Source organism: Drosophila erecta, unplaced genomic scaffold (genome assembly GCF_003286155.1).
Source record: "Drosophila erecta strain 14021-0224.00,06,07 unplaced genomic scaffold, DereRS2 tig00000055-arrow-pilon, whole genome shotgun sequence".
Classification (NCBI taxonomy): Eukaryota; Metazoa; Arthropoda; class Insecta; order Diptera; family Drosophilidae; genus Drosophila; species Drosophila erecta.
This window is the reverse complement of record NW_020825200.1, coordinates 13,528,345-13,555,244: the sequence shown is the minus strand read 5'-3', so window position 1 is coordinate 13,555,244 and position 26,900 is coordinate 13,528,345. Positions and strand designations below refer to the sequence as shown.

Sequence of the window (26,900 nt, the reverse complement as noted above, 5' to 3'; positions counted from 1 at the left end):
GAGACGCAGCCACCCTTGGACAAGCGAAGGCAGATTGTGCGAGGACCCAGGGCGAAATCAAAGCAAGTTGATAACGGATGGAAAGAGAAGGCACGCACACGACTGCGGGAGAGCGGAAAAGCACGAAGCCAGGCGAACTTTTCTTGCAGCAGAAGCCACGGATAACTGGACAGTTCGTCGCGGAGTTTCGAGTGTGTCGGTTGTGCCAAGGCGGAATAACGGTACATCCTTCAAAGGAAGCCTGTGTGTGTGTGTGGGTGTCTCAGTGTTGTTGCCAAAAACTATAAAATGATATCTGCCGAAATTTAAGATTATTATTATAAAACCATCCAAGAAAATACCTAACATAAAAAAGAAGTACATAGACATAGACTATGTTAATTCAGCAATTGATGCTTTGTATAAGTACTATATATATTAAACAGCAAAACTAATCAACTAAATTCAAAATAATGACTTCAATTAAATAACAAAAATGTGCTTTGACAAGAGCTCTGTTGAATAATCAAGCAGAGCAGACTGCGCAGTTTGGCGCCGCGTGGGCGTTTGCCCAAAAATACAAGAAGTAAAACCGAAGACGAACAGAAAAGAACATAAAAAATACATAAATCTCTCCTAGACAGAAAACGGTGTGTCTGCCCCTGATTTTTACTTACAAGTTGCCTTTGGAGTCTTATGCAAACGCAAGATCCTTGCACCGAAGCTATGAATCATATACAAGAAATAGCACCCCTACTTACCATAACGTATTTACTTTCTTAATGTCTAATCTGAGGTAATTCCAGTGCATAGGAACTTTGGCTTTGCAAGAATAATCAATTCCATGTTTATTGGTTTATATGTACCTCAAAAGAACTCCTTTACTCTGTTACCCTTGTGCCTGTTTGGAAAAAATATAATTATAAAGAAGCGTATTTTGTTATCAATGTTGACCAAACCCGAATTTATTTAACAAACTTTCCCTTTTAGTTATATTTTGGATCATTAAAAAGTATAGATCTTCAGCTATATACGAGCTATTGGACTAACTTTTATACCCATTATTCTGAGCGCTGCCAAGTTCCTGCAAGTTTCACATTTTCAAAACGTTGGTGTGCTAAGAGCATTCAACCTTCTGTCTGAAAAAGAAAAGACAACTTTCCACTGCTTTCTCCAGCACTTCGGCGTCTTCTTCTTGGCGTCTCGCTTTCACTTGGTCATGAAAATCAAAGTCCCCCGTGTGCCCAATGTCAATGTATTGGCCCCATCTGTGCGGATTGCCTCGGTGTGAGTGCCCGCACACACACACTCACACACACACACACACACACTTACGCAGAAGGGTACATGTAGGTGTGTATTATACGGGTGTTTGTTGTGGGGGCGTGAAAAGTTCCTTCCTGTTTGAGTTGCGTATTTGCCCGCCATTTCAGCATTCCGCTTTTTATTTACTACAAATTGCTTTGCATTTTGGACCAGTTCTCGTCGGCGTAATTTTGCTTTCGTTTTTTGTACTTTTGTGTTTAATGCGCTGTTGGCAATTTGTTGGATATAAAAGTTACGCCCCACCCCCACCAGCCTTTGAACAATGAAATATTGTAATTAACTTTGCTGCCAACGGGCAAACCGATGGAAATTTCTGCCTTCATGAGGCGGCAACAGGTTCCACGGCAGCATCAATTAAGTTTTTTAATAACCGACAGTTAACGCCTAATAAATATTCATAAATCTATCAGCTCGGCTGTGGGAAAATTACGAAGGACTAACCAGCAAATGAACTCCTCCCATCTGCCTTCAGCAAATTTTAAGAGTATTTAAAAGTTTTATATGTTTTTGCCCCATCAGAAAGTTTGTGCACCAACTTTCCCCCGTTGTCCTTGTGGGCTGTACGAAACTTTTAGTTCCATTAATTATTAACGATAATGTGTGCTCAGCTCCATGGATGCCAAGTTGGAAATTGCCAGAGAGCTGGCATAAAGTTTGCAATTAATTGCAAGCTACCGAAGGAAGTGAAGGAATTTTAATGCAAATATCTGGGATATTTGACACAGGTATTTTATGTAAAAGTGCGCCCTTTAATTACAAGTACCCAAATGTTTAGACATGAATTATTACTTAAGACTGAAATGTTAGTTCTCTAAAAATGGCACTTGTGAATCAGAAAGATTCAACGTAAGCACCTTAAGGTTTAGGGGTAATCTTAGCACTCGAGAAACAAAAAGAGCATTTAAAAATATATGCTACATTTCTTAATATTAAGTCAATAATACAATAATTACAATTTACGCATAAACTCATTGAGAAAACATTGCATAACTTAAAATAAAGCCAATTTCAATAATAACGAGACAAAAGAAGTTTACAAATATTCAAAAGCTGGCAAAACCCAATAGCATTTCTAAAACATTTGTGTAATGTATTGTATTTGAAATATTTGTGCGCACACAGATAAAGCAGCTCCACACAAAATAGAATAAAACGAAACAATAAAAGACACATTAAAGTGGAGGGAGGATGATGAAGTGAAAATAACAAAAACAGTTGAAAATCAGACGTCTTTGACTTTGCAGACGGCAAGAAAAGTGCGAGTCATGATTTGAGTTTCAGGAAACGGAGGTAAGTGTATGGATGTAAGAAAAGTGATGAGTAAGTGTTATTCTAGGCAATGCATAAATTAAGCAGAATCATATTCTGGTTTGGTATTGCTGTAGCTGCACTCCTATATTAAAGTTATTCTTTCACATTATATTTTTGAAGCGTACACACCCTTTTCTCATATTCGCTGAATAGAACGCAACTAACCCAATTTTCATAATTCATTCAACATCATCAAGCAGCTCCCCAAAGTACGGCATAGATATTCCATTTCAGCAAATGTATTAGCAAAATGCGACCCGAAACCACCACTCTAGAGATTTAAATTTAGCCCAGACCTCCGAGAACCTGTGTGTGTACATACATTTTATGTGGAGCATATACCAAATTATTGTACATAATTGAATCCCCTGAATTATTAACTCGTTGAGCTTTTAGGGTTGTTGAAAGAGGCAACATTTAACCGCCGTTTGCCTCTTAAAGTCCGCCAAGTGTAATAAAATTGAATGGCTTTAAGGCTCAAACTCGGCTGGCGCTGGAAAGTATGCTACAAATTCTGGACAGACATGGTGATGTATCTTATCGGTTTGTGTGTGTGCGTTTGGCTGTTCGTTCACCTTCTTTTTTGTCTCCTGAGACCGAAATAAAAAGTGTACCCATGTCTACTCAGTAAATATTCAGGACTCTGAACCTGAAGAAGGCATTGAACCATCAAACCCAGCCTGTAGTATAAATTTGCATACTAATGCGGTGTATAATCGCTTTTGAAATCCCTTGTGATATTAAATTTATTGCATTCCATATCATCTTAGAACAAATAAGCATAATATATGGTAAGATTTAATTTCAGTAAGTCGCATTTAATTGGAAAATCCTATAAACTGATTGCTAGTCACATAATTATTAGCCCAAATAACATAATTTTCATTTTAATCTAATTAAAGACATTTTGCCTGCAAGCAAACATAAACAATGACTCAATTTTAATGGCAAAGACAAGCTTTTGCACGACGGACTAATTACTTAAATGGAAAACATGGCAGATTTAATTGAAAATGATTGTTTAGTGGAAGCTAACAAATAGGCTTAGCACACAAGTAATAGCATTTTTGCTGGTTGAACTCAAAACGTTGTACGACTATTAAAGAACTTATAAATGCAAGTTAATGTAACACCCTTTCATTTGTTTTAATCAAACAAAGCCCTGCTTGCATGGATAAGGCATTTGCTTTTCCACATCAATCATAGCACTCAATGTCATACGATAATGCTCCACCAGCAGCTTTCAAAACAGATCCTGGGAAATAATAGACCTCACAAAAGCCCCAAGTGTAAGCGAACTTATGGGTGGCAGTGTGTAAGCATTTGAGCCGCTAGTCTGCTTATGTTCTTGGGGCTTATTAGCTGCTTATTCATTTCCAGGCCGAGTTTACTTCCAACGTAATCACACTCGACGGCGAAAAAACACGAAATAAAAAGGAGCCACATGGTGTCTGTTGCCAATGACAATAAATAGTAATGAGCAACAAAATTAATAGATATTTAAACAAATGGAACTCACTGCTGAAGCCATTTACTTGGTATTAACTTGCCAGAACCAGGACACAAAATCTTCAACTCATAGTAGCCCTCTTTATTGGCTGCTGATTGTTTTGGCCTAATGAAAGCGGGGAATTCCATTATTATTGATCTGCCACGAGCCACAATAAAAATTAAATAATCAGCATGGTCAAACGGTGATAGCTATTACTATTATTATTATTATTTCGCAACGTAAATAACATTACGCAATTGATTGGAATAATAAGAAACGCTTTAGTCGAGTGACGCGACTATAAGATACCCATTGATCCGCTACTGACGCACGAGAGGCATATGTGAAGATTCATATATTAAATTTTATACCCACTTCTTGAAGTTAACAATTCTTAAGCTTTATTTTAATACAGGTATACATTAAACATGCTTTGCCAAAAAAATGTAAGTTCAGAAATTTACGATGCAAGGCAGCAAAGCAAAAATAAAAAATGAAGTAGTAGTAAATAAGCTTAAAACCGAGCAAAAACCACTGCTAATGAATAATCCGCACTGCCCCCAATCGCAACTTTTCTCATTACTCAAATCTATATGTATATATCTGCATAATTCCCTACACAGGGAAAATAACTAAATGCCAGCAAAGTGAACAGAAATGGTTTGTCCAAAAGCGAGCCGAAAGGGGCGTGACATCCTGGAGGGCGTGCATTTTTTTATAAACTGAGTGGGCAGATTCATTTGCATCTCCCAGTGGGCAGCCATGGGCGTGGCCCAAAAGTCAAACGCCAAAGAGTTGCCTTCACAACAGAAACAAATTTGCACTTCCATTTTAATTTCGCCTGCCTTCTACCCAGTGACTCTGGCAAATCCTTTAAAAGCGCCAAGAAACTGGTGCAAACAATTCAGGATTCTTCCTCTAAAGTGAACTTTCGCACTTGGTGGTCGCCAAAGTGCGAAAAAGTGGCGAATTGAATACATGGCATGAAAGTGGAAATGTGTCTTTAGAGTGATGAATTTGTGACAAGGATAATATTTAAATGTCAGAGGTGATGGATATTGATACCCAGTAGTGGCATACAACTATATTATCTATAAGCACACGCTCGAACTAGATTAAGCCACCTATCAAACTGTATAGCTACTTCCAAGCCATAAAAAACACAATTAGGAGCCGTTTTGTTGCTGCAATTTTATAGCACTTGTTCGACATTTAATTACGCTAATTTGTATGCAAACTGCAATTGACACGGCGACAGTGAGGATGGCGACATAGAATGTGTCCTCTAACGAGCTCCTTTTTACCCTTATCCAATCTAACACATGCTTCGTCCTGTGACTCATTTATCACATATGGACGTAGACTTTATACTAGAATTAAGTATTTGAGCATGGATCAAAACATTTAAATATAAAGATTTCTTTAGATTACATTTTATTTGTTTTAGTTATTTATTAAAAGATCTAAGTGCTTTAATAGGCTTAAAAATGTACTAAATAACCAACTGAATCGTTTTGTTCGAGCAGTTTTCAGTTATTATTCTAAATATATGAAAGTTCCATATCATCATTCAGAAGCTCAAGATCACAATTTAAGTATCCCAGAAGTAAACAAGTGAGAACGCTGCAGTCGAGCTCCTCGACTATCTGATACCCGTTCTACCTGTTACATACTTTTCAACGAATCTAGTATACACTTTTGCACTACGAGTAAATGGTATAAAAATGTTCAGTATTTGTACTTTGGTGGCCTCCGTTCCTTTTTCGCCTAAAAGAAGAATACTATATAGAATATCTTTGCCGTTGGGGCAATGCAATGCCGCCCAGCTCCACCCACATCCTGGGTAAAGACATCAAACGCAGCTGCTCCTGAACTCTGTGCTATTCCAGCTGCTCGTACTAAGTCTTTTTAGTGGGGCTCCTCTTGGGGCAACCGACTATTACTTTTTGTCGCATTCCTTCAGCTTCCGCCGGCTTCAAGTTGTGTCCTCCAGCGCATTTTTCCACATGACATGCGTTTAACAGGGACGAGTTGGAGAAACGAGGAGGAAAAACAATAAGGACCGAGTAAAAGGGGCAGAGACAAAATTTGTCAACATGTTTATAAGTTTACTTTAAATTTGGCACTACTGTTTCTGTTCCTTTGACTTTGGCTCTTACTTTGCCCTTGTCAATTTTCATGGTTTTTCATGGTTTTTCATAATTGCACTGCTAGTCCTCTCGCATTTATTAAACCTGAAAGTTTTCACAAGACAGTCAAGGAATTTATTTATTTAAATTGCGAATAACTAAACTGCAATTTTTTTTGCATCACTAAACTGTGGAATAAAATTATTAATATTTATAATAACGCATTTTCAGGAGAGAAAGAGGATTGAAAAATATTTTTGTATTATTTTAAGTCAGTCTAAGAATTTATTTATTTAAATTGCTGAACTGCATCGTTAAAGTTTATGATAAAATTAAAAATATTAAAACAAGCGCATTTTCATGAGAGAAAGAGGGTGGAAAAATACATTTTTATTATTTTTTGTAAAGATACTTTTGTGCATCTGCTTCTAATGTGGCTCTTAGAGCCGGGAGCAAAATGACTTTTCCCAGCTGTGGCCGCTATCTCATTTGATGTCGTTGCAGTTTCTACGACACTTTTTGTCGCCTTTCGACTTTTCCGCCTTTAAGGCCACCGGAAAAACACTTGCACCTGTCCAAAGTTGCGGACATGAAAGTAAACTTTTATTTATGGAAATGGGTTAAAGCTAAATTGCTTCCTCGTTTTGAGGCAAAAAGGCGAACAAACTTTGAGCTGTTTGGCAGGAGCAGGGGCTGTCCCCATCTTTGGCTCCTCGACCAGCGGCTTTATTTTGGGTTCCATGCCTGCTGCCTTTCATCGCATAAACTATATCTATGGCTCCAGGGACCTTTTCATAAGCACGTTTTTATCTGCTTTACACATTTGTGCGTCTCTTCAAATGGGAACGTGGCTTGGGGGAGGGTCAAGCGTGGGAGGTCCTTTTAGCCCCATTTAGAGTTCGCCAGTAAAAGCTTCTCACATTCACTCCCAATCCAGTGCCCCAAACAGCAATTGTGCGTTTTAGCCACATTCTGCTGATTTTGTCTCTTTTCTCTGTCATTGATTTTCGATCATAATAATTTCATGTGCTTTATGTGCCGGAAAGTGCCCGCTAAGAAGGACGAAAGCCATCTGCCAATCCATTGCAATGCATTTATCCTGCTCATATGCTAGGATTTCAGCTGTGCAATGATTTCATTTTTATGATATTCCGTTTGCCTCCCCATTTCCGTTTCCTGTCTTTTTACCAAGACATTCCATAAGCTCATTGTGTGCTTTCTTTTTATGACTTTATAATGTGGACAATATCATTGTACAAATGTTTTCGGTCTGATTTGGTAAATGGCAATTTGGTTAGGTAAGACTTCGATAAGAAGGACAATAGTATACATTTGTTCCGACCCTAAATTATTCAGTAATTAAACTCTTTCACGTAGAAGTATATATAAATAGATTTCACAAAATACGTGCACTTCTAACAAGGAAGGCTTATATTGTATTTTACCTGAGAAATACATTCTTGAAGACCACGCGGAGAAAAGGGTACTGCTAACCCTAATCTTCTACCCAATTTCTACAACCTAATTTCGCCGCAGACAGGGGAAACTAGATCCATGTCGAATCAGATGTTCAATCAAGTCCAGAGCATTATGAAAAACGCATGACAACCGAAACAACTTAAGGAATCCCAGGAACAACAACTAAAACAGCCAACTGACAACTTCACTTATTCCAGTTGAGTTGTGACATCCTGACCGCAGGCAGTTGGCAAATGAATTCAATGGGAGGGGAAAAGGAAAGCCGGCAAGAAAATCCAGTGAAAAGGCGTTGGAACGTTTCATTTCCTTCAACGTCTGTCGGCACTCAAGCCGAAAAAATGATGGGATGGCCGAAAAAAATTAACCGCAGGCAAATCAAAGGCAGAAGAAACCTCATTAAATTAATGCAAGCCTCAGGAGTTTTTCTCCAGCCCAAAAAAAAAAAAAAGCCGGCAGGAAGGACCTTGGTTAATTCAAGAAAATCTGGTTCGGCGGGTGTTGCCAAATTGTCCCAAAGATATGAAATGCCTGATAGGCGTGGCCAAAATAATTGGCAGGACTCCTCAAGGACCACAGTTAGCATAAGCCACTGGATCAGTTGTGATTGTAAGGGGAGAAGTTTTGTTAGATTATATTATATAGTTTATATACATAACATGCAAAATGGAAACGGATTTTCACTCTAGATGGTGGCTTCAATTAAAATGACAGTCTACACCTTTGATATTTTTCTGTAAATGAAGCTTTATCAACATACTTAAGCCCACAAAGAGAATGGCGTACAAAATGAACTGAAAATCTATCATGTTCTAAACCCTATAGCACACGATTTCCAATCTCAGACAATTGGAATAGTATAGGTTTACTATCTATCAAAGGGCCACCGAAACATTTATAAAGCGGTTTTCCATCAGGGAAGCCAAATCCGAAAACATTTTTAATGCATGAAGAGGTTAGCAGAAAATAAAACAACCAAAAGCCCTCAAAAATGCGACAGGCTGAAGGGTTCAAAAGAACTTTTTACATTTTTTTCACTGGCTACACGACATTTCTTCACCAAATTTTAAACAATAACATAAGAAATCCATGAGATGTTTTACATACAACCCCAAAATATGGCTAAGGTGTATAAAAAACAATAATTTTCGGGCATATTTTTTAATAAACCAGATTATAGCTATTATTTTGCTGTTCAGTGTAGTCTTTCATACATATTCCCAATGTGACCGACACAGATTTAGAGGGACTTTCGTTTTTGTCCCCGCTCATGTTTATTTTAGCCAGCAAATAAAAAGGATAAACAACAACTGGCAGCCATGTTCAACAGCATTTTTGCTTATAAGTCTCTTTTTTTCGGTTTTTGATGTACTGGTGTGTGTGTGTGTGTGCCTTGAACCCTTTCGGCACATTTGGCTACGAGCTACTGGTGGCAAAGCCAGTCAAAAGCTATCCACTCAATCCTTTGCATATTGCTCATATTTCTTCAGCATCGCTGGCTGTCTGCAGTTTTTGCCATGTTGTGTGTGCGGTCCTTTTTCCTGGCTCGCTGCTTAGTCATGCTCATGAAACGCGAAAAACGCCAGCATGGAGATGGAGAAGAAGGAATTTTCCAACTGTAAACAATAAATATAAACATGGAGCGCTGTGGGCGGAATCATAATAATCCCATACCATCGCCATCATCGTCATTATCCACATGCTGTCGTCAGTCAAGTTCAAATGGCTGGCAAATTTTTTTATAAACATTTACCATATACCAACAAATGGCTAATGCATATAGGGTTGGGGCCAAGAGGTGGTTACAGCTTTAGAAAGTGGATACGAGGTGAGGGAAGGGGTTCCGGCCAAACAAGGGAGCAGTTATCCATAATGCAAGATAACACTGAAAATTGCAACTTCTATTCTTTGCTCCCTTCAATAATTTTTCTTCAGCATTTGGGCAAGTTGGTAGCTTTTAGTGTAAAACATTACAATAGCTCAAAGGTCATAATAAATCATGCTGCGAAATAAAGTATTTGAGTACAAAGCTCATTAGTAAAGCCGTTAATCTGATTCAAATCAAACAAAGAGACAAAATAGAATCCTTAAAAGACACATTTTCCCCAAGATGGCTGCATATTAGCTTATGAAAAACTAAGAGTATTTGTTTGCTTTCTCAACGTGCTCAATTATTCGTCGTCACTTTCACTTTCGCACCTACCACATGCAAAAAATATTAGGCCCACACACAAATAAATTGATCAAATATTTATTTATGGCCAGGGAGAGTGTAAGCGAACCGAAAGAAACTCGAAAAAGCCAGGAACGAGAAACTAGAGAATGCGATGACAGCAAAGTGATAGCCATTTGCTTACCTTAAACGCCTACAACTCTGATCGGAATGAAACGAACTCGTAAATAAATACTGAAAGCATAAATAAAACAAGAGTGAATGGGTGGAAAACACTTGCAGAAGCGACCCATTTCCACGTCAGCGCAGTGAAAGCGAGCGAAATGTAAATATCAAATGCTACACATTTGCGTTTGAGCTGAGCTGAAAGGCATGGAAGTAAGTTTTGGACTTGATTTCCACGCCACTTCTGTCTGCGAAAGTTGTCATAATAATGGCTTTTCCAAGCCCACATCTTACTCTCTTTTTATTTGCAGTGCTTTCAAACTCAGAAAATGGCAGCCATTTGTAAGAAAGTGTAACAAGAACCTGGCTGAAAAAACGTACATATATCCTTATCGATTGCAGTCCTTTACCGCTCACCGGCAAAAGCCTTTTAAAGTAAAGCGTTTTGGTTGGCATAATATGGCATTGATTTAAGTTCTCCTTCAGTATGTTTTAAATGATCCACGATTCCGTTGTGGGACATCAGTTCACTGCGAAAAAAGTTTCCATACTCAGGAACCCTTACCTTTTGCATTATCGCGCTGCTACGGGCTCAATTCGCGCTTAATGGGTACTATTGTCCGCCACTAATCCACGTTCCGTGTCCTTTCCTTGCAGTTGCAAATGCGAAAACAACAATGAGATGCTGGCACAATGCGGTGAGGCGCAGAAAGAAGAAGCCGGAGGCGGCGGCGCCAGCGGCGGCGGGATCAAAGGGGGCGCACGGAGGCGTGGCAGGTCCGCGAGATGCAGATGCCAGCTGCCAGGGGCAGCAACAAGTGGCCCTCGACACTTGGCTAACAACGCAAGCTGTCCCTCTGCTGTGGCTGCACTTGTTGCTCCTGGTCGCATTTGCCAAACATGCGGCTGCAGCCACCACAATTGCCACAAATCCCGAGGCCAGCACAACAACAGTGGGCAACTACACGACGACGACCACAGCACTGTCCTCGTCCACGGCAGCCACTGCAACGGGTTCAGCTTCTGGTTCCGCACCAGCGGGCGATAAGTTCTCCGGCAATTGGGCCAACCTGGAGGATTCATTCAGGAATGTCGTGCGCATCGGCGATGGCAACACGGTCACACGGGTAAGTCCAACAATTCCACTTCCAAAACCGATCTATAAGGAAGAGTGTGGGGTTTTTAATTGCTTTAACTCATATAAAATGGGTTTTCCTATATCTATTTCTTTGGCTATATTTTCACATGTCTCCACACAATTACGTTGTGTTGTTTGCATTACTTTTCTTAAAAGTTGTGTGTGTTTCAAAAGTGGATCTTCTCGATTACCTTCCGGCATTTGCACCTTTAGAAAGGTGTATTCCGCGCTGGCAGCACTTCATGTTGCCTAGTGCAAACCCATTTAAGCCGCAATTACACAGGAGTGCAATTGAAGTAATGAGAATAAGTGTTGCCCAAGAGTGGAAATGAGGGGCTTTAAGTGTGGAGCCGAGTTCAAGGTGCGTTCTGCAGCTTGGGGCACGCGGCTGAATTTAATTGAATTGCGATTGCAGGCGGGGCCCACTTGAGCCCCATTTCCCACTTCCACTCCACAATTAATAAAGTGGCCATTTAGGGTGCACTTAATAATGCTCAATGGGCACGATAAGAGCTGTCGAATGCAGTACGCTAGGCAAAATATTATAGGGTCTCAGGATATTACACCATACAACGAAATAGTTTTTAATCGCCTTCAACAGAAAGTTGCAATTCCTAACACACCATATTTAAATATGCCCTGCAAATACCCATAAAAACATTTAATTATGGCATATTCCTTTAGTTAAATACCACAACTCACACAAGTTGACTTCGGAAAAAGTTTTGGCGTATTTTCTTTCGGCTTAGTGAGCATAATGAGCCCAGTTAATTAAGTTAAATGGTTAGCAGTTGAGACACGCGAATTTTGATGTAGACACTTGCCGAGGAAAATTCGTTGGAAAAAGCTTTAGTGTAACTTAACTTCCGCATTTGTGCTCCATTTCTCTTGACCAAAATCTTATTGTCTTGGCTTGTCAAGCAAAACACAAAACACTTGCCTAACAATGGAAGCTTGGAGTGAAAATTCTCAAGAAAGTTTTCAATGCAATTTAAAGTCAAAACAAAACACAAAAATTTCAAAAATAAAAAGAAAAGTCAATAACGTAATTTTCCAATCAAACGATAAAAGGGTCTTAACAAATGATGGTGCCCATGAATTTTTTTCCCACCTATATATATATATATATATATATATATATATATATATATATATATATATATATATATATTTGTAATGCCTTTGCCAGCGAAACAGTCCCTTGAATAGACAACAAAAGGTGATTTGGGTAGCCCAAAAATATGAGTATGCACTCGGAAAAACGCAGTTGGAAAGTCATAGGGCAAACAAATTCAAAAACACATAATGAAATATACGTATACGTATACGTATGTATATATATAATATTTAATTTTGAATTGTAAGGAGATTTAAAAATGTTTAGATTCAAAAACTGTTTAAAAATATGTACATATATGGGATTCAATCTAACAAATAATTTAATTTTGAATTGTGAGGAAGTCATAAAATTTTTATATTTTTTGGCAGATTTTTTCCGCCGTTAACTTGGACTTGAATATATTTTTTAGTATAGTACTTGGGCTATTTCCACCCTCTTTTAAGCCGACTTAAATAATAACAATGACCCACTCCCCAACCACTTGCAGACCGCCATTGAACAATCGCTGGTGACGATACATGACATTGCCACCGAGAACTTGGGGACATTGTGCATCTCGACCCTATATCGCCCCCTACAAGTGCCCATCAACTCGGAACGATATGAGAGCTCCAGGCAGAAAACCGATTTGGCCGCCTCGATACTCCAGGAAGTGGGCATCATTCGGCACGGCGGTGAGTTTGGACCGAAAATAATTCCACCTACCTTCAGCCAGCATATATGTATGTACATATAGCCATATTTTGTATCCCATCATCGATTATTGATTTTGTTTTTGTTTGCGTGTGGGCAATGTTTGGTCTGTTATCGCAGCACGATGACATTTTCCTGCTGTGAAAATTCATATACCCAAGTCAATACGCGTGGCCCACATGCGGCCGATTAAAATATAGTATGTGTGCGTGGGCTTAACTGTAGCGATATGGTCTCAGTTCCACAACTTTTTATTGAATGGCGGCCATTTAAAGTTATTTTGTTGGGAAGGCCACACTGAAGTTGATTTTGGGATCTCGGTGCTCTGAAATTTCCAGCTTTTACCAGAACACTTTTTACTGCAACTCATTTGGGGATGACACATTCGGTTGATGGTTAACTTTATTAAATATTAAAAACATCAAGGAATCAGAGTTTTTTGCTCAAATACCATTACTTTTTAATGCAAAATACTTGGAGCTTTCATCGCTATTTATATATTAATTAAGAGTTTTTCATGAAAAATTGCAAAATAAACAATGACATGTTTTTCAATAATGCTTCAGAATTAAAGGAATTTTTTCACAATATCGTTGGTCCTACCCAGTTCAAACACGATCCTTCTGTTCCCCAAGTGGAAATCTAAAGCCCTTGTGCTGTGTAAAGATTTCCTTTGGCTCTCGAACCTTGTAAAATGCTGTGCATATATGTACTTATTGCCATGCATGTCCTTGCTTAATTTTACAAAATCTGCTCCTCTTGGACGCCCCCATCCATTTGTTCTCGTTGAGGATGTTCCCGTAAAAGGTTCGTGGGTAAATCACAGTTGAATACAAGAACGAATGCGACGGGCGACACAACGCACAATGTGAACTTTAAATTAAATCTACAGCAACAACGTTCACATTGGGTCGAACAACGGCAAAAGGACACTGAGTGGGAGTCGGTGCGTGGTGGGTCTGCAGGCGAAGCAAAAAAGGACGAGGCGTCGGCATCGCTTGATGCGCCACAAGTGCGTCGTTCCTTGTCAACCCCAATGCTGCAGCACGGCTGTCAGGACAAGACTTTCATTCTGATCCAGTTGCCAGTCGCCAGTCGCGCGACAGCAGCCTTGACAATGCCCAACAAAGTGATGGACTGAAAGAAAATATGAATGGAACATAAGGTGACCTTACACTTAAACATTTGCTTATGAACCGCAAAGCAAAGGTCAACCTTCTAGCTTTTACAGATCCCGAGATCCCGTCGTTCATACGGACGGACATACGGACAAACTTACGGACAGATGGGCTTGATTAGATGCTGATGAAGAATATATATATTTATTGGCTTCCTTCTAACTGTAACGAATATACCCTTACACGCTACCCTTTACCCTTTGCACTTTAAAGGGTTTGCCATAAGTCGCCAAGCAATTGAAACAGGACTAGGGACATCATGTTATTTGCGAAGTGTAGGAATCGTGCAATAAAACGCTATCAGTGTGTCATGCAGAGTCAAGGACAACCAGAGCAGCGAACGCACAATGAACTCATCGCCAGGACTCCGGTTCTCGGGCTTGGCATCGGATTGGGATTGTAAGGGTAGCTCGGACGTGTTGGGGCGCACAAGTTGCCATTATGGTCATGATTTCCACAGCGTCTTGAAACAGGCTGACAGCTATATCAGACTTTCCTTTCGTGCTCAAAAAGGTGAGAGGTGTCAGCGAAAATCGCAAAAGACGAAGGCAAATTGCTGCCTTTTGTTGCCGTTGTGTTTCACCTACCATCATCATGTTGAACGAAGGAGCGCAACAGGAGGCGGCCAATTGTATAACATTTTGGCACTTGCCTCCATTTTGGCCTCGTCCGACCATGTTGACTCTTGAAATTTTGATGCCGCGCATAAATTATTCGTATAGAGTGCCCTCGCAAATCGAATAAATTTAAGCCAATTTAAAAGGGCCAACATCGGTAGCCACTCAAAGGATATCTGGCGAATGTGAGAGCTGCCAGCCTTTGGGCTTAAGGAAAAGGGTTACGCATGGAAGGCCCGTTTTATTTAGGGACAAGGAAAAACGGTTTGATTGGACTTCCTTTATGTTTTAAAAACAATTTCCTAGATTATAGAACAAGAAACGCCTGGAAACCTCAATATTTACATTTAAAATTTACATCTACATTTATAAATTTAAATAAAGTTGTGGTTCACTTGTGCCATGTTAAATTTTTAATTGGGAATATATATCACAAAACGTTTAAGGGATTTCCTTGAATTATTCAGTCGCCTTTCCCACCTGAGTGTTCCACTTGCGGCCCTACAATATTGGACCCAAATGTCCAGTTTCAGGCAAACCGAATCTCGGGTAAATTTAATTATTCCTGAAACACCTGGCATGTGCAAAAAGAAACCCACATGAGACAGCAAAAACATGTCCGACTGTAGTTTGAATAATTGCCAATTTTACACACCCTGCAAGTTTTGTTGGTCCGGACAGCCAAGAAAAAATGGGAAACACAAATTGTTGCCATTGTTGTTATGTTGTCTGCAACACCTTTCCTGCGCATAAAACAAAAACAGGCCCAAGAGCCAGTAAATCCACCCACTATCCAAAAAGTGGCAAAAAGATTGATGACGGAATACGAACGAGTGCGGAACAAAATGGCTGAGCGGATGATGAATGAGCCCGTGACCCATAAGCACATCATTCACGTTATTCATGTTATTCACGTTATTCACCTTCTCAGGTGAAAACCAGCTGACAGCCACTGCGAAATGTTGTTTGCCATAAGCGTTCTGTCGCGGCCACAATTTTCACAGTAGCAAACGGATAAGAAGTACGCACAGATGTGTACACCGTAAAAAAATTGTTGTGTACACTTCCCACAAAGAAAGTGTTGAATACTAGTGCTCAAAGAAATATTACAAGTTCCTAACAGCTACATAAATTTATTTATATATTTAAAATATATAAGTTAATATAAATTATTAACAAAAGGTATATATGCCATAATATTTTGAAATATAAAATTTTTGTGACTCGAACTTGAGACTAGGTTTAAAATTTTAGGAAATATACGAGAAATTCACTACATCCGGCCTAATTTACTTTTTTAAGAGTCGATGATATAATTTACCTTGCTGTTCTACTTTATTATCTTAAATGAAGTTCCATAATCTAGTGCACACACATTTAAAAACCCATAGAGCGACAGCACAAGGATGTATTTACTCGACTGGAATATGTAAACATAGAGCGCCGTTTTCCCACATATAGTGCCATATCACAGATCCTTTGTTTCAGTTTCACTCCCTCGACACGGATTAAAAAAAGTTAGCCAACTAAAAATCGCACGTACTCGGTTTATGTTGCTTTCTCCAGGAAAAGAGGAAAACTTTCCGAGTTGTTGGGCGTACCTTGTGCAGTAGCAACAGCAGCAAACAGGAAAAGGAAAATAAGCAAACCCTATACATACTAAAACATAAAAATAAAGAAAGTGCCACGGAAGTTGCGGTAATCGAATTTAAATAAGTTTACTTTGTAAACAATTCTCGTTTCGCTTTGGCTTCCTCCCCCTTTTTTCCATCGCTGAAAGTTAAACAACAGTGATATCCTTTTGGGCGTTTTCCCGCTAATCTAGCTGGTTTTTTCTTTTGCCCTAAATTTATTGTTAAATTGTAAAGCACTTAACAGCCTTAAAAAAATAAAATATTTTCGGTACAACTTCTAGCTAAAATATTTTAAAATATAAAAGGAACTGGTTTGCGATTTCTGCAAATCGTATTCTTATTTGCTATCTAAGAACATGTTAATGGCACCTGAATATCTTTGAAAGCTATGAGTGTTTATGAGTATTTAGCTATTTTTGGGATTCGTTTCTGATATCCTGTCAGCACAGGAAGTGGCGAAGTGCGGACGAGTGTTGCAAAAATATTAGCTTTTGACAGGCACCGCCCACACACTTGCACGCACTCGCGAGGGAGGGAGCGAGAGGGAAGGAGGAGGAGAAGAAGAGGGAAAGAGAAGGCCTCTGATGTCCTGCCGCGCATATTAATCATTGTTGTTGGCTTGACACTTCCGCCAAGGCCGAAAGCACAACTGCAACAAGGGCGGCGAATTTTAATGACTGTTTCAAGGTCGCAACAACAGAAACAGATGTGGCAAGTTAAGCACTTAAAGTTTTGCAGAATGCCACTCAATTGGGTAAACAATCGAAAGTCTCGTGGCGCGATTAAAACATTTAACTGCACATGTATAATTCATGTGACTGCATATCATCGTTTAATTAAAAGCCGCGCTTTAATTAACAAAACAGAAGCCATTGTTGCTGAAGAGAATGTGTTATAAACATGTGTTAAGTACTTGGAAAACGCTTGAATTGAAAACAGATCTTTGCAAAATATTTATAGAAGTTATTGCAAACTTTATCATTTCATATTAGCCTGAGGAAAATGTAGTTACTGTTGCAATGCAATAAGTAGGAATAAATAAATATGGAATTATCCTTCAATGGTTAACAACATCGGTAGTTCGGTAGTTTAATAATTCTGCATGCGAACATCAGAATTATTGCAATCGCTCAATAATGTTGAAATTGCAAAAATATTTATGTAAATCACGGAGAATGCAATCAAACGAAGCACGTCGCTGGGCTGGGAAATCAACAATGGAAATGCATTTCCCTCTGGGAAATCGAAACGATGGCGGGCCGAAAATGAAAGCCGCAGACCTCGCAACATAAATAATTAAAGTTGGGCAATTTGTGCTCTGTAATCAGCAATTACGGGCAGTCAAGTGACACGACCAATTGCAAGTACGTTGTGTAATTACTTTGTGCGCACTTTCATTTCATTTCCGCCACCAATTATTGAAATAACACTTTGGCCATCTCACCCAGAATACTAACGATGGCCGCCGCTCTTCATCAACAGGACTCTCGGATGCTTTGGCCAAGGGCCTGCTCACCGATGACTTTATAACCGGAGCCCGCATTTTGGCCCTGAATCTGACGAACGGAGCGGTCCAGTCCTACGTCTGGTGGGTCAAGGGGGCAGCGGCGGAGACCCAGCGGTACGACGAGGACGGACTGCAGATTGGCAAAAAGCCCGCAGGCAGTTATCCCTGGTAGGTGGAACGGGCAGTTTGTAGATTGGATCAGCAGGTGTGGGATACGTAACTGACAGCCACTTTTATTGCATTTTAATTTAATATCTTGTAGAGCAGCTTAGTGCTGCGATTAGGATTTTTATCAGAGAATTACAAAGGAAATTAATATTTAATTATATTCAAATTTAATAAATATTTAATATTTATTAAAATTTTTGCATATTTGCATGTACTTTACCTTTCAATTAAAAGCTTTCGCAAATCAGAAGTAATGCCAAAGACTTATTATTATTTGAAGTCATTATTCTCTTTGTAAAAAGTGTATGTGTGGGAATGGTACATTTTGGTAACTATTTGTTGAAGATAAAAGCCAAAGTGGCATCCCTTGCCCTGGAAAACTCATCTGGAAACTCCTCCGCAGGTTCGACGACGAGACCTCCTCACCCACGCTGCGTTCGCCCAAATTCGCGCCCAGTCCGCCCAACAACTACTACAAGGGCTGGTGGACCTTTCCCTACTTCTCGTGCTCCCAGAGCCGCTGGCTGGTTTCCTACAGCATCGCAATCCCGCCGATTGGGCGCCACGGGCTAAGGGGCTTCATCAGCATCGACATCGACGTGTCCACGCTGCGGGTCAACCAGTGCGAGGCGGAGCCCTATCCATTTGGGAGTCGCCGCCAGAAAGTGCAGCAGATGCAGCCGCACAATCGCCTCGGGGCGCGGAGATCCCCCTTTTTGGGCGCCAGGATGGCCCCCATGGCCATCGATGAGGGCACCATCAACGATCTGCAGGCCTTCCACAGCTCCCACAAGTGTCATCGCACCTCCATGGTGGTGAGTAAATGTTTAAGCTGATTAGTATAGTAGTCCTTATTATAGATTCGGCTTAGGTTATGATAAAGCTTTTTAGGCAGGCTTCTTGATTTATAAACAGACTAACGAACTAGTTACCCTTGACTTTACATTTGCCCAGTTTATACATTCCATTTCAACTAAAGGTAAATAGCTTTGCTGGAGAACCGACCTCCGGGAGCCACTTACTTAAGACCAACCACAAAGGTTATATTTATGAAACCAGTAGAGAATGGGAAAGAAGTGCAATCCATTGCCCGTAAAGCGTCTCAATGGAAAACTGAAAGGATCTGTGAACCCAAACGGATCTGGCACCAGGCGATATAATCTGCGATCTAATACTCCGCATGCCGTTTATCGCCGTCCATCCGTGCTAAGGCGTCGAGGTCGTAGCTATTCGTCATTTAAGAATTTTATTAACAAATTCAGGAGAGCGAATCCAGGAAGTCTGCTTGCGGAGGGCGTCTCCATTTGGCGCAAAATGAGCCGTCAGGAAAAGCGACCCTTTCAAAGGAGCAGCGCTGCTCGATTGCATGAAAATCCTTCTACACATACGCAGGTTCAGGATGAGCAACTTTCACTCATTGCCAATGATGAGGAACTTTCACTCATTGCCAATGATGCTATAGTTCTAGTGCCATCAATTGAAGTCAACCAATCGAGAACGGACAGTACGCCTTCTATTTTTAACAACTTTTTAAAAGCGATTTATAGGGCCATGCACTTATTTTACTAATTTTTGATTGCTTTCCAAATTGCTTATGTATATAGTTGAATAACCGCCAAAAATATATTATATATGTATTAATAAAAAAATTAATTTAAAAAAATTAATACAAATCCCATTTATACCCATTACTCGTAGAGTATAAGGGTATACTACACAGACATAGACGCAGCGCCCACAAACCGACCAAAAAAAATGTGGTATTTCTTCACTTTTTTATATATTTTGTAAATTTCTATAGATTTGCAAAAAAAATTTTTACCACGCCCGAACTTTTAAAAATGTTTTAAGTTAAAAAATAGCTGTCTACTGACTCCGATTTAAATTTAAAAGTAAATATGATTTGGGTGCCACAAAAACTTGTTGTGCGGGATCAAAGTGTTGTGCTAGTACAAGTTTTTGTCCAATTTGTAAGGATTCCACCTGCGGCAGCCTAATCCTAATGCATTTGTTTGCCTCCTTGCAGTGTGACTACCGTCAGCCGAGTGCGGAGACACCGAGCGTAACTGGTGGAAAACTGCTGACCACGCTGACCGGAAGCAGCAGCTGGACCCGTGGATCCTACCAGTGCCTGTGCCGCGGGGGTTTCTACTCGCTGCGGCATCCGGACGGTTTCAACGGCACCATCATGGAGATTGCCTGGCAGGAGCAGCAGGACAACATAAGCAATTACTATTCCGAGGTCTTCAAGTGTTTGCCCTGCGCCCCCGGCTGCGACACGTGCACGGGTCCGGAGCCATGTTTGGCCAACTACCACTGGCCATTCAGGTGGGTATCCGTGTGCATTTTATTGGCCAGTGATGGGAGCAATGATACCTACGTGTGTTGCCACGCTGGCTGACTTGCTCAGTTGGCAAATAAAAATGGGCGGATGAAGACATTGCATTTACAGTAAATATTACTGCACGAAGGTCTTCATTTTCCGCGCATTTAAGTCACAAAACAAAAAATTACTTTTTAAACCAAAAAGTCCGCCATGTGAATGACTGTCCTCTCGCTCCCTTAGAATATCCCTGCTGACCATATCCATTGGCTGTGCCTGCGGCACCTTCGTCCTCGCCGGCTACCTCTTCCGGCATCGTCGCGTGAAGGTCTTCAAGGTGGCCAGCCCCATCTTCCTGATGATCACGCTCATCGGCTGCGCCATCATGTATCTGGAGGTGAGTACTTGAGTACTTGGGCCATTGGGGACAACACTCTTAACCCATTAAAGGGGCAGAAGGGGCAGAAACACACAAAGGCCATTTGAAAACAATGTTGCTAATGCGACAAAAGGCCCAAAGTGGTCGGCACGCGCGCATTCATAATTAACCCACATGTGTGTACCCGTTTTGGCCCTTATCCCACTCCCATTTCAGACGGTAAAGGGATTTGCGAACAAACCACCACATAAAAGTCCCACTTATGGGTTTTTAAATGCGCCTTTTAAGCACTTACGCGTCGAAAGGGTATGGCAGATTTTCCAGATTACTTCGTGACGAAAATAGTAAGGAAGTCAAATATCTTGGCTCAAAATATATTAAAATAAATATTTTAGAGTATAACGTGATAGAGTTCATTTTACTCAATCTACAGCGAGATCCTTAGTATTACACTATATCATTTAGTTTGCAATATGAAATGTTACAAGTGTAAGGTATACCACACATTCACCAGACAAAGACGTTTAGTTTGCTTTTCCGAGTTCACTGGCGGGCAATTATGTTGTCCACATTAGCAAACCTACAATGCTGAACCCCCCGGTGGAGACATAAAACCACCTTTCAGCCATAAAAATAGCACACAATGGCAACACACGAGTTTAGAACAAAAAACAAATGGGTTAAGAGGTGGAACAGAAGAAGGAACTAAAAGAACAAAATTGTGTCGATTTTCCAATCAAAATGAACACATATAAACTACAAAAATTGTTTGTAAAGAATTATGAGTAAGAAGTCGCTTAAAAGACAAGATGAGCACGCAAAAGATACAGATTCTGAGGAAGAAGATGAGGAGGACTTACAGGCAGCAATTAGGGAAATGGTCAAGACCCCTGACATAGATATAAGTCCAAGTATAAGTGGACGGCTTTCTCAGGGTGTAATCGAAGAAGAGTGGACACGAAATGTGCTTCGAACAAATCAATCTGAGCGTGGATCGCAAACGGGCGATGGAAAAGATACAACTTCAAGCACAAAGCTAAAAAAGATAGAAAGCGACGATAGTTGGCAAGCAATTCTCAGTAAAAGGTTTGCTTGGACAAATAGCAACAGAACTGATGCCAAAGCTGATCCATTGGAAGAAAGCCAACATAAACCGAATACCAAGGAATCCGTAAAGGATTTCACGGAAACTACAAAAAATGCAAACAAACCTTCTACAGACACCTCTAACGAATGTCTAATACGAACAGAATACTATGAGAATTCTAAAATAAAAGGCAAAGCAGCCAAATCAAATAAAAATAAGTTAAGTGATGAGGAATCGGGCGAGGAATCCCCGGAGTTTCTTGATAAGTTGAGAAGAATTGAGGAGGCCTCGAAGCCCAAAACTTGGAAGAGACCAACACCAATAGTCACATGGCCAAATCAGAATAGTTCCGCCACCAAAAAGCCTGAAAATGCGGTGGAGACCAAGCCACAAACAGATACTGAAGCAGCGCATGGGTATATAAATATCTTGAAGATACCATTCCATCGTAGCTTATATTATGCTCCAGAAGATCCATCTAGTCCAGATAAGGGTGCAGCAACATCAGATTCTCAACCAGAAACTGTCGATGGCTCCGCAGTGGATTCTGCGCAAAAGGATGACAAAATGTCGCCTGAAAATGTTGAAAATTTGGAGGAAAGCAGAAGTGGTAAGTCCGATTCGCAAAGGACTGTCACAATCACAGGACACTCGCACATAACCGCCAAGTGGGATGCCCACTGCCATTTCAAGGATAAGGAAACTGGAGTGGACAAGGACGCTAGGCGGGTGTTGATAATCGCCTGTTTCCTATGCGGGCTCTTCCTGATACTCGAAGTTGTTGGAGGCGTCTTATCCAATAGCCTGGCCATTGCCACGGATGCTGCTCACTTGCTAACGGATCTGGCCTCATTTCTTATTTCAATTTCTGCACTGCATTTGGCTGGCAGACCCTCATCGGAGCGCCTCAACTTCGGATGGCATCGTGCTGAAGTCATCGGGGCCATGGTATCCGTATTCTTCATCTGGATAGTCACAGGTGAACGGTAATTATTCGTCCTGGTAGTTGAACTTTGGTCTTTCAAAGAACTGCGTTAACATATTGCCATGCCAATTAATCATTCGGTCAGCAGATTGATGCCTTTTTAAGTCCTTATAATATATCGATTTAAGAACAGCCATCTGTAAGCCCGAATTTGAAATGGTGGCCAAACATGTTAACTGCTTCAAATTAAAACAAGCTGTCTTGTGTGATTCTGAAAATGAATCTACGATTCCATCCCAGGCATCCTTGTGTACATGGCTATAATGCGTTGGGTTAACGAGGATTTCGAACTGGACGCCATAATAATGCTGATCACATCGGCTCTGGCCATATTATTCAATGTGATAATGGCCCTTCAGTTGCAACACGGCCACTCGCACTCCCTTCCAGGACAAAAGGTGAGGAGGCCAAAGGACACGGGTTCGCCGCAAGGAAATAAGATGATCTCTGGGTTCCAGGACAATCGCCTACTGTTGGGAAAGTCCGTTTCCACCCAGTACGCGGCGAAGGGACATGAAAACATCAATGTGCGAGCTGCCATCATTCACGTGGTTGGGGATATCATCCAGAGTTTTGGCGTTTTCGTGGCCGCCCTGATAATATACTTTAGGCCGGAATGGGCCTTCATGGACTCGGTTTGCACGTTTGTCTTTTCGGTGCTGGTTCTTGTGGTTACGTTCAAAATCTTAAGGGACGTCCTCATGGTCCTGATGGAGGCCACGCCGGATTACATGGACTACGAGGAGGTGAAACGCACCTTTCTCTCTATTCCGGGTGTGGAGCACGTCCATAACCTGAGGATATGGGCCCTGTCCATCAATAAGGTGGCTTTATCCGCCCACTTGGCCATTTCCAAGGAAGCCGATCCCCAGCTGATCCTCGAGGAGGCCACCGCACTGATCCACAAGCGATTCAAATTCTTCGAGACAACCATACAAATCGAGGAGTATTCGCCGGATATGGAGAACTGCGGACAATGCTTAAGTCCTTTGGACAAAAATGCCAAACGCAAGTTCTCGGACCCGGAAAAGGGCGATGGCAGGGCTGGGCGCAAAAGCGGATCGGATCTGCAGCGAAATAGCAAAGCCTCGGGTTCTGAATGAATCTTATAACTTGTTCATGTTGCTTACTATTTGTCAATGTACTCAATAAATATTTTTGCGAACATATTTAAATTGAAGTAATTATGCAGCACAGTTTTAAAGTCCACACATCTTATTTTTTCAGATGGTAGCTATCTTTCCCTATCTGGACACCACTTGGTGTATTGCTACTAAATGGACGCGGCACATGGGCTTTTGCATCACCTACACTTCGCTGCTGATGAAAACCTGGCGGTAGTTGTATAATAAACTATATATGTTGTGTATATATAAAGTAATGCTTTCATTTAAAGGGTGTCCTTAACTTATCGTGTCAAGTCGGCCCACAAAATAAAACTGAACGATCAGCAACTCTTGCAGTGGATGGTGCCCATTCTGTTGGTCATGCTCATCTACTTGGGCACATGGACGATTTCGGCAACGCCCACAGCAGAAGTGGTAAGTATATTTCCTAAAAATTATATGAGATTCTAGGGAATCCGCTTTAAATGCGTGTATCTTACAGATCCTAGACCAGAGCCACTTGAAGTTCAAGCAGTGCTCGTACAACTGGTGGGATCACAGCCTGGCCATCGGAGAAGTATTCTTCCTGGCCTGGGGCATCCGGGTGTGCTACAATGTGCGGAATGCGGAGAGTCTGTACAACGAGGCTCGGCTCATCTCCTACGCCATCTACAACATAGCCCTCGTCAATATCGCCATGGTGGTGTTCCAGTAAGTGTAGTATTAACTAATATATATACAATATAATATATAAAATATATATAATCCAGTAATATTTGCAGCTTTTTAGTATTCCATAAAAACTATGTGTAAACCTGCCTTAGAGCTTGATATAAATTAATTAAATAATGTATTTGTTCCTTGCGAAGTTCCAACCTCTAAATAATATGTTGCATTCCCTTAGTCAACTTCTCGTAGTTTAAATCATACATTGCTTTACCGATCCAACTTACCGGAGTAATATTATTTATACATAGAGTGAAAGTGGCATAAATTCGCATGAATATGTTCACTTAGACATAGTGGAATCCCCAGCTGAGGAAGCTCCCACCTGCACTAAACTGAATTACACAGTTGACACATGTTGGGTAATCCAGAATGCTGGGGAACGCATCTCGTCCATTGGGGGAAACGAAAAGCTGCCCGTCTTACGCGGCCCGGTTTTAATTAAATTCCTTTGCTTTGTGCGCACTCGTGCTCGCGCGTAATCCTTTTTGTTGGTCACAAGGACTCGCATCCCTTCTCCATGCTCCATTTATACGGGCTGCCATCCGGGTGTCGCTTTGTTTACACGGACATTCCTGGGCATTCAGCCTGGCTTCCAGTTGTCTGTTAACCTGATGGAGTCCTAATAATTAATGCAATTTGTGGGAATGCGGGCTTCCCACGCACCTGACGCCATTACAATTGGGTTAGCCTAATAAGCCTAATTGGCTGCCACACGAAGTAGCCAGCATATTTGATGGCAAGATCCCTCCTTCTTCCTTGATTTGTTGATTTACTACTTACTACCGATGTTTCCTTGCAGCGTAATGCTCTTCCCGAATGCCGGACCCGATTACAAATACATGCTGGGATTTGTGCGCACCCAGCTTTCGACGACCACCACCATTGCTTTGGTGTTTGGGCCCAAGATTCTGCGTGTTTTCAAGGGACAGGGCGACAAGTGGGATCAGAAGGCCAAGGTGAGGAGCATAACAGCTTCATTCTCGCTAAATGGAGTGGGTCTGGTGCCGGAGGAGTCGCCGGATCTCTACCAGGAGAATGAAGAGCTCAAGGTAAGGCAACAGAGAGATGTTCAATTGGGCAGCTAATGATGTGGTATATGTCCGCACAGGAACAAGTCCAGAAGTTGGCCCACCAAATCGAGTTCATGAAGACTGTGCACATGCAGATGAACAACAGGCATCTGAAGCCAAAGCCGGGCGGATATTTCACCATAACTTCAACCTCGTTTCAAGCGCCATATAGCAAAAACACGGTTTCCACTGCGCAGACGCAAACTGGCAAAGATGAGAACAGGTGAGCCATACACATCCTTTTAAAAGGATATCATTTAATATATCTGATCCTATTTTCCTCCATTAGCACGCCAACGAAACTAAAATCGCCCAAAGGCAAAGTCTGACGAGGTCAACGAAGTGTTAAAGATTGCTCAATAGAAGTCGATGGGGGGCAGGGCACCACCACGCCGGTGGAGGATGCCATTGAGTTTAATTTCCACCTAGCGGATTCGGAGGAGGGTATGATTATCCAGGAAGGTGAGCGGCCAGGAGCGGAGGAGGAGGCGGCCTTGATCGCACAGTTTCGCCGCCTCTTTGCGCCCATTTTGGATGACAGTTTGAATCTGTACTACCAACTCAACGATTTGGACGACACGGAGCACGTGAGGATCCATCAAACGGTGGCCCAGATGAACGACCTGACCAGCAGCGAGGAGGAGACGATGGTTACCCAGGTGAACAGTCCATCGCCACCTCCGGTGGAGGTGGAGCTGCTGCTCCCACTATCCAGCGACAGTTCCACGGCCAGTAGTTCTCTGTACGCCATTCACACGCCGTCTCCGGCTCATCCCAATGGTGTGCTCCTGGTGCCCCAGCATTTGGAGTCACCGATGCTGTCCGGCAGTGATAGCATTACAATCACCGAGCAGGTGCAGCTGCATAATCCACCACACCATCTGCAGCTCCTCGAGGACGGGAACAACACGTCCTGTTCGCTGTCATCGAATCTGACGGATAGCAAAACCCTGGATGGTCGCACCCCTATCGTGGTCTGATGGATACTCCAATCCCGATCTGCTTAACTTGTGATTATGTTTACACAGTCTTAGAGCTACAACAAACAGTTAGCGAGAAATAAGCCGCTTAATGTTTAATATAGTCTTAAATAATGTTTGTGTGTATGTGTCTGT

The 26,900-nt window shown here is 41.3% G+C and overlaps 2 protein-coding genes across 3 annotated transcripts; both read left to right on the top strand.

Moving 5' to 3' along the window:
• The first annotated feature begins 165 nt into the window (after positions 1-165).
• Positions 166-26,900, top strand: LOC6541163 (probable G-protein coupled receptor CG31760). Its single transcript, XM_001969719.3, is given in 14 exon segments — positions 166-253; positions 2,428-2,595; positions 10,709-11,178; positions 12,797-12,983; positions 17,914-18,106; positions 18,510-18,921; positions 20,133-20,434; positions 20,673-20,826; positions 24,108-24,217; positions 24,277-24,421; positions 24,489-24,697; positions 25,515-25,764; positions 25,824-26,008; positions 26,075-26,900. Coding segments are annotated over 12 exon segments (3,288 nt in total). The 5' UTR covers positions 166-253; positions 2,428-2,595; positions 10,709-10,728; the 3' UTR covers positions 26,766-26,900.
• On the top strand, positions 21,568-24,035 carry LOC26526275 (zinc transporter 8). Of its 2 annotated transcripts, none has more exons than XM_026979264.1 (2): positions 21,568-22,874; positions 23,121-24,035. In XM_026979264.1, exons 1-2 carry the CDS (start codon positions 21,590-21,592, stop codon positions 23,981-23,983), a joined length of 2,148 nt encoding a protein of 715 aa, XP_026835065.1. In that variant the 5' UTR covers positions 21,568-21,589; the 3' UTR covers positions 23,984-24,035. The 2 variants fall into 2 exon arrangements, with proteins under 2 accessions (XP_026835065.1, XP_015015479.1); XM_015159993.2 differs by having other exon boundaries at positions 21,568-22,881; positions 23,121-23,173.

Bases quoted from the DNA above. Each gene is read 5' to 3' on its own strand.
- LOC26526275 (XM_026979264.1), top strand. From the start codon at position 21,590: ATGAGTAAGAAGTCGCTTAAAAGACAAGATGAGCACGCAAAAGATACA. The intron at 22,875-23,120 runs GTGAACGGTAAT...ATTCCATCCCAG, and splicing joins CTTCATCTGGATAGTCACAG to GCATCCTTGTGTACATGGCT.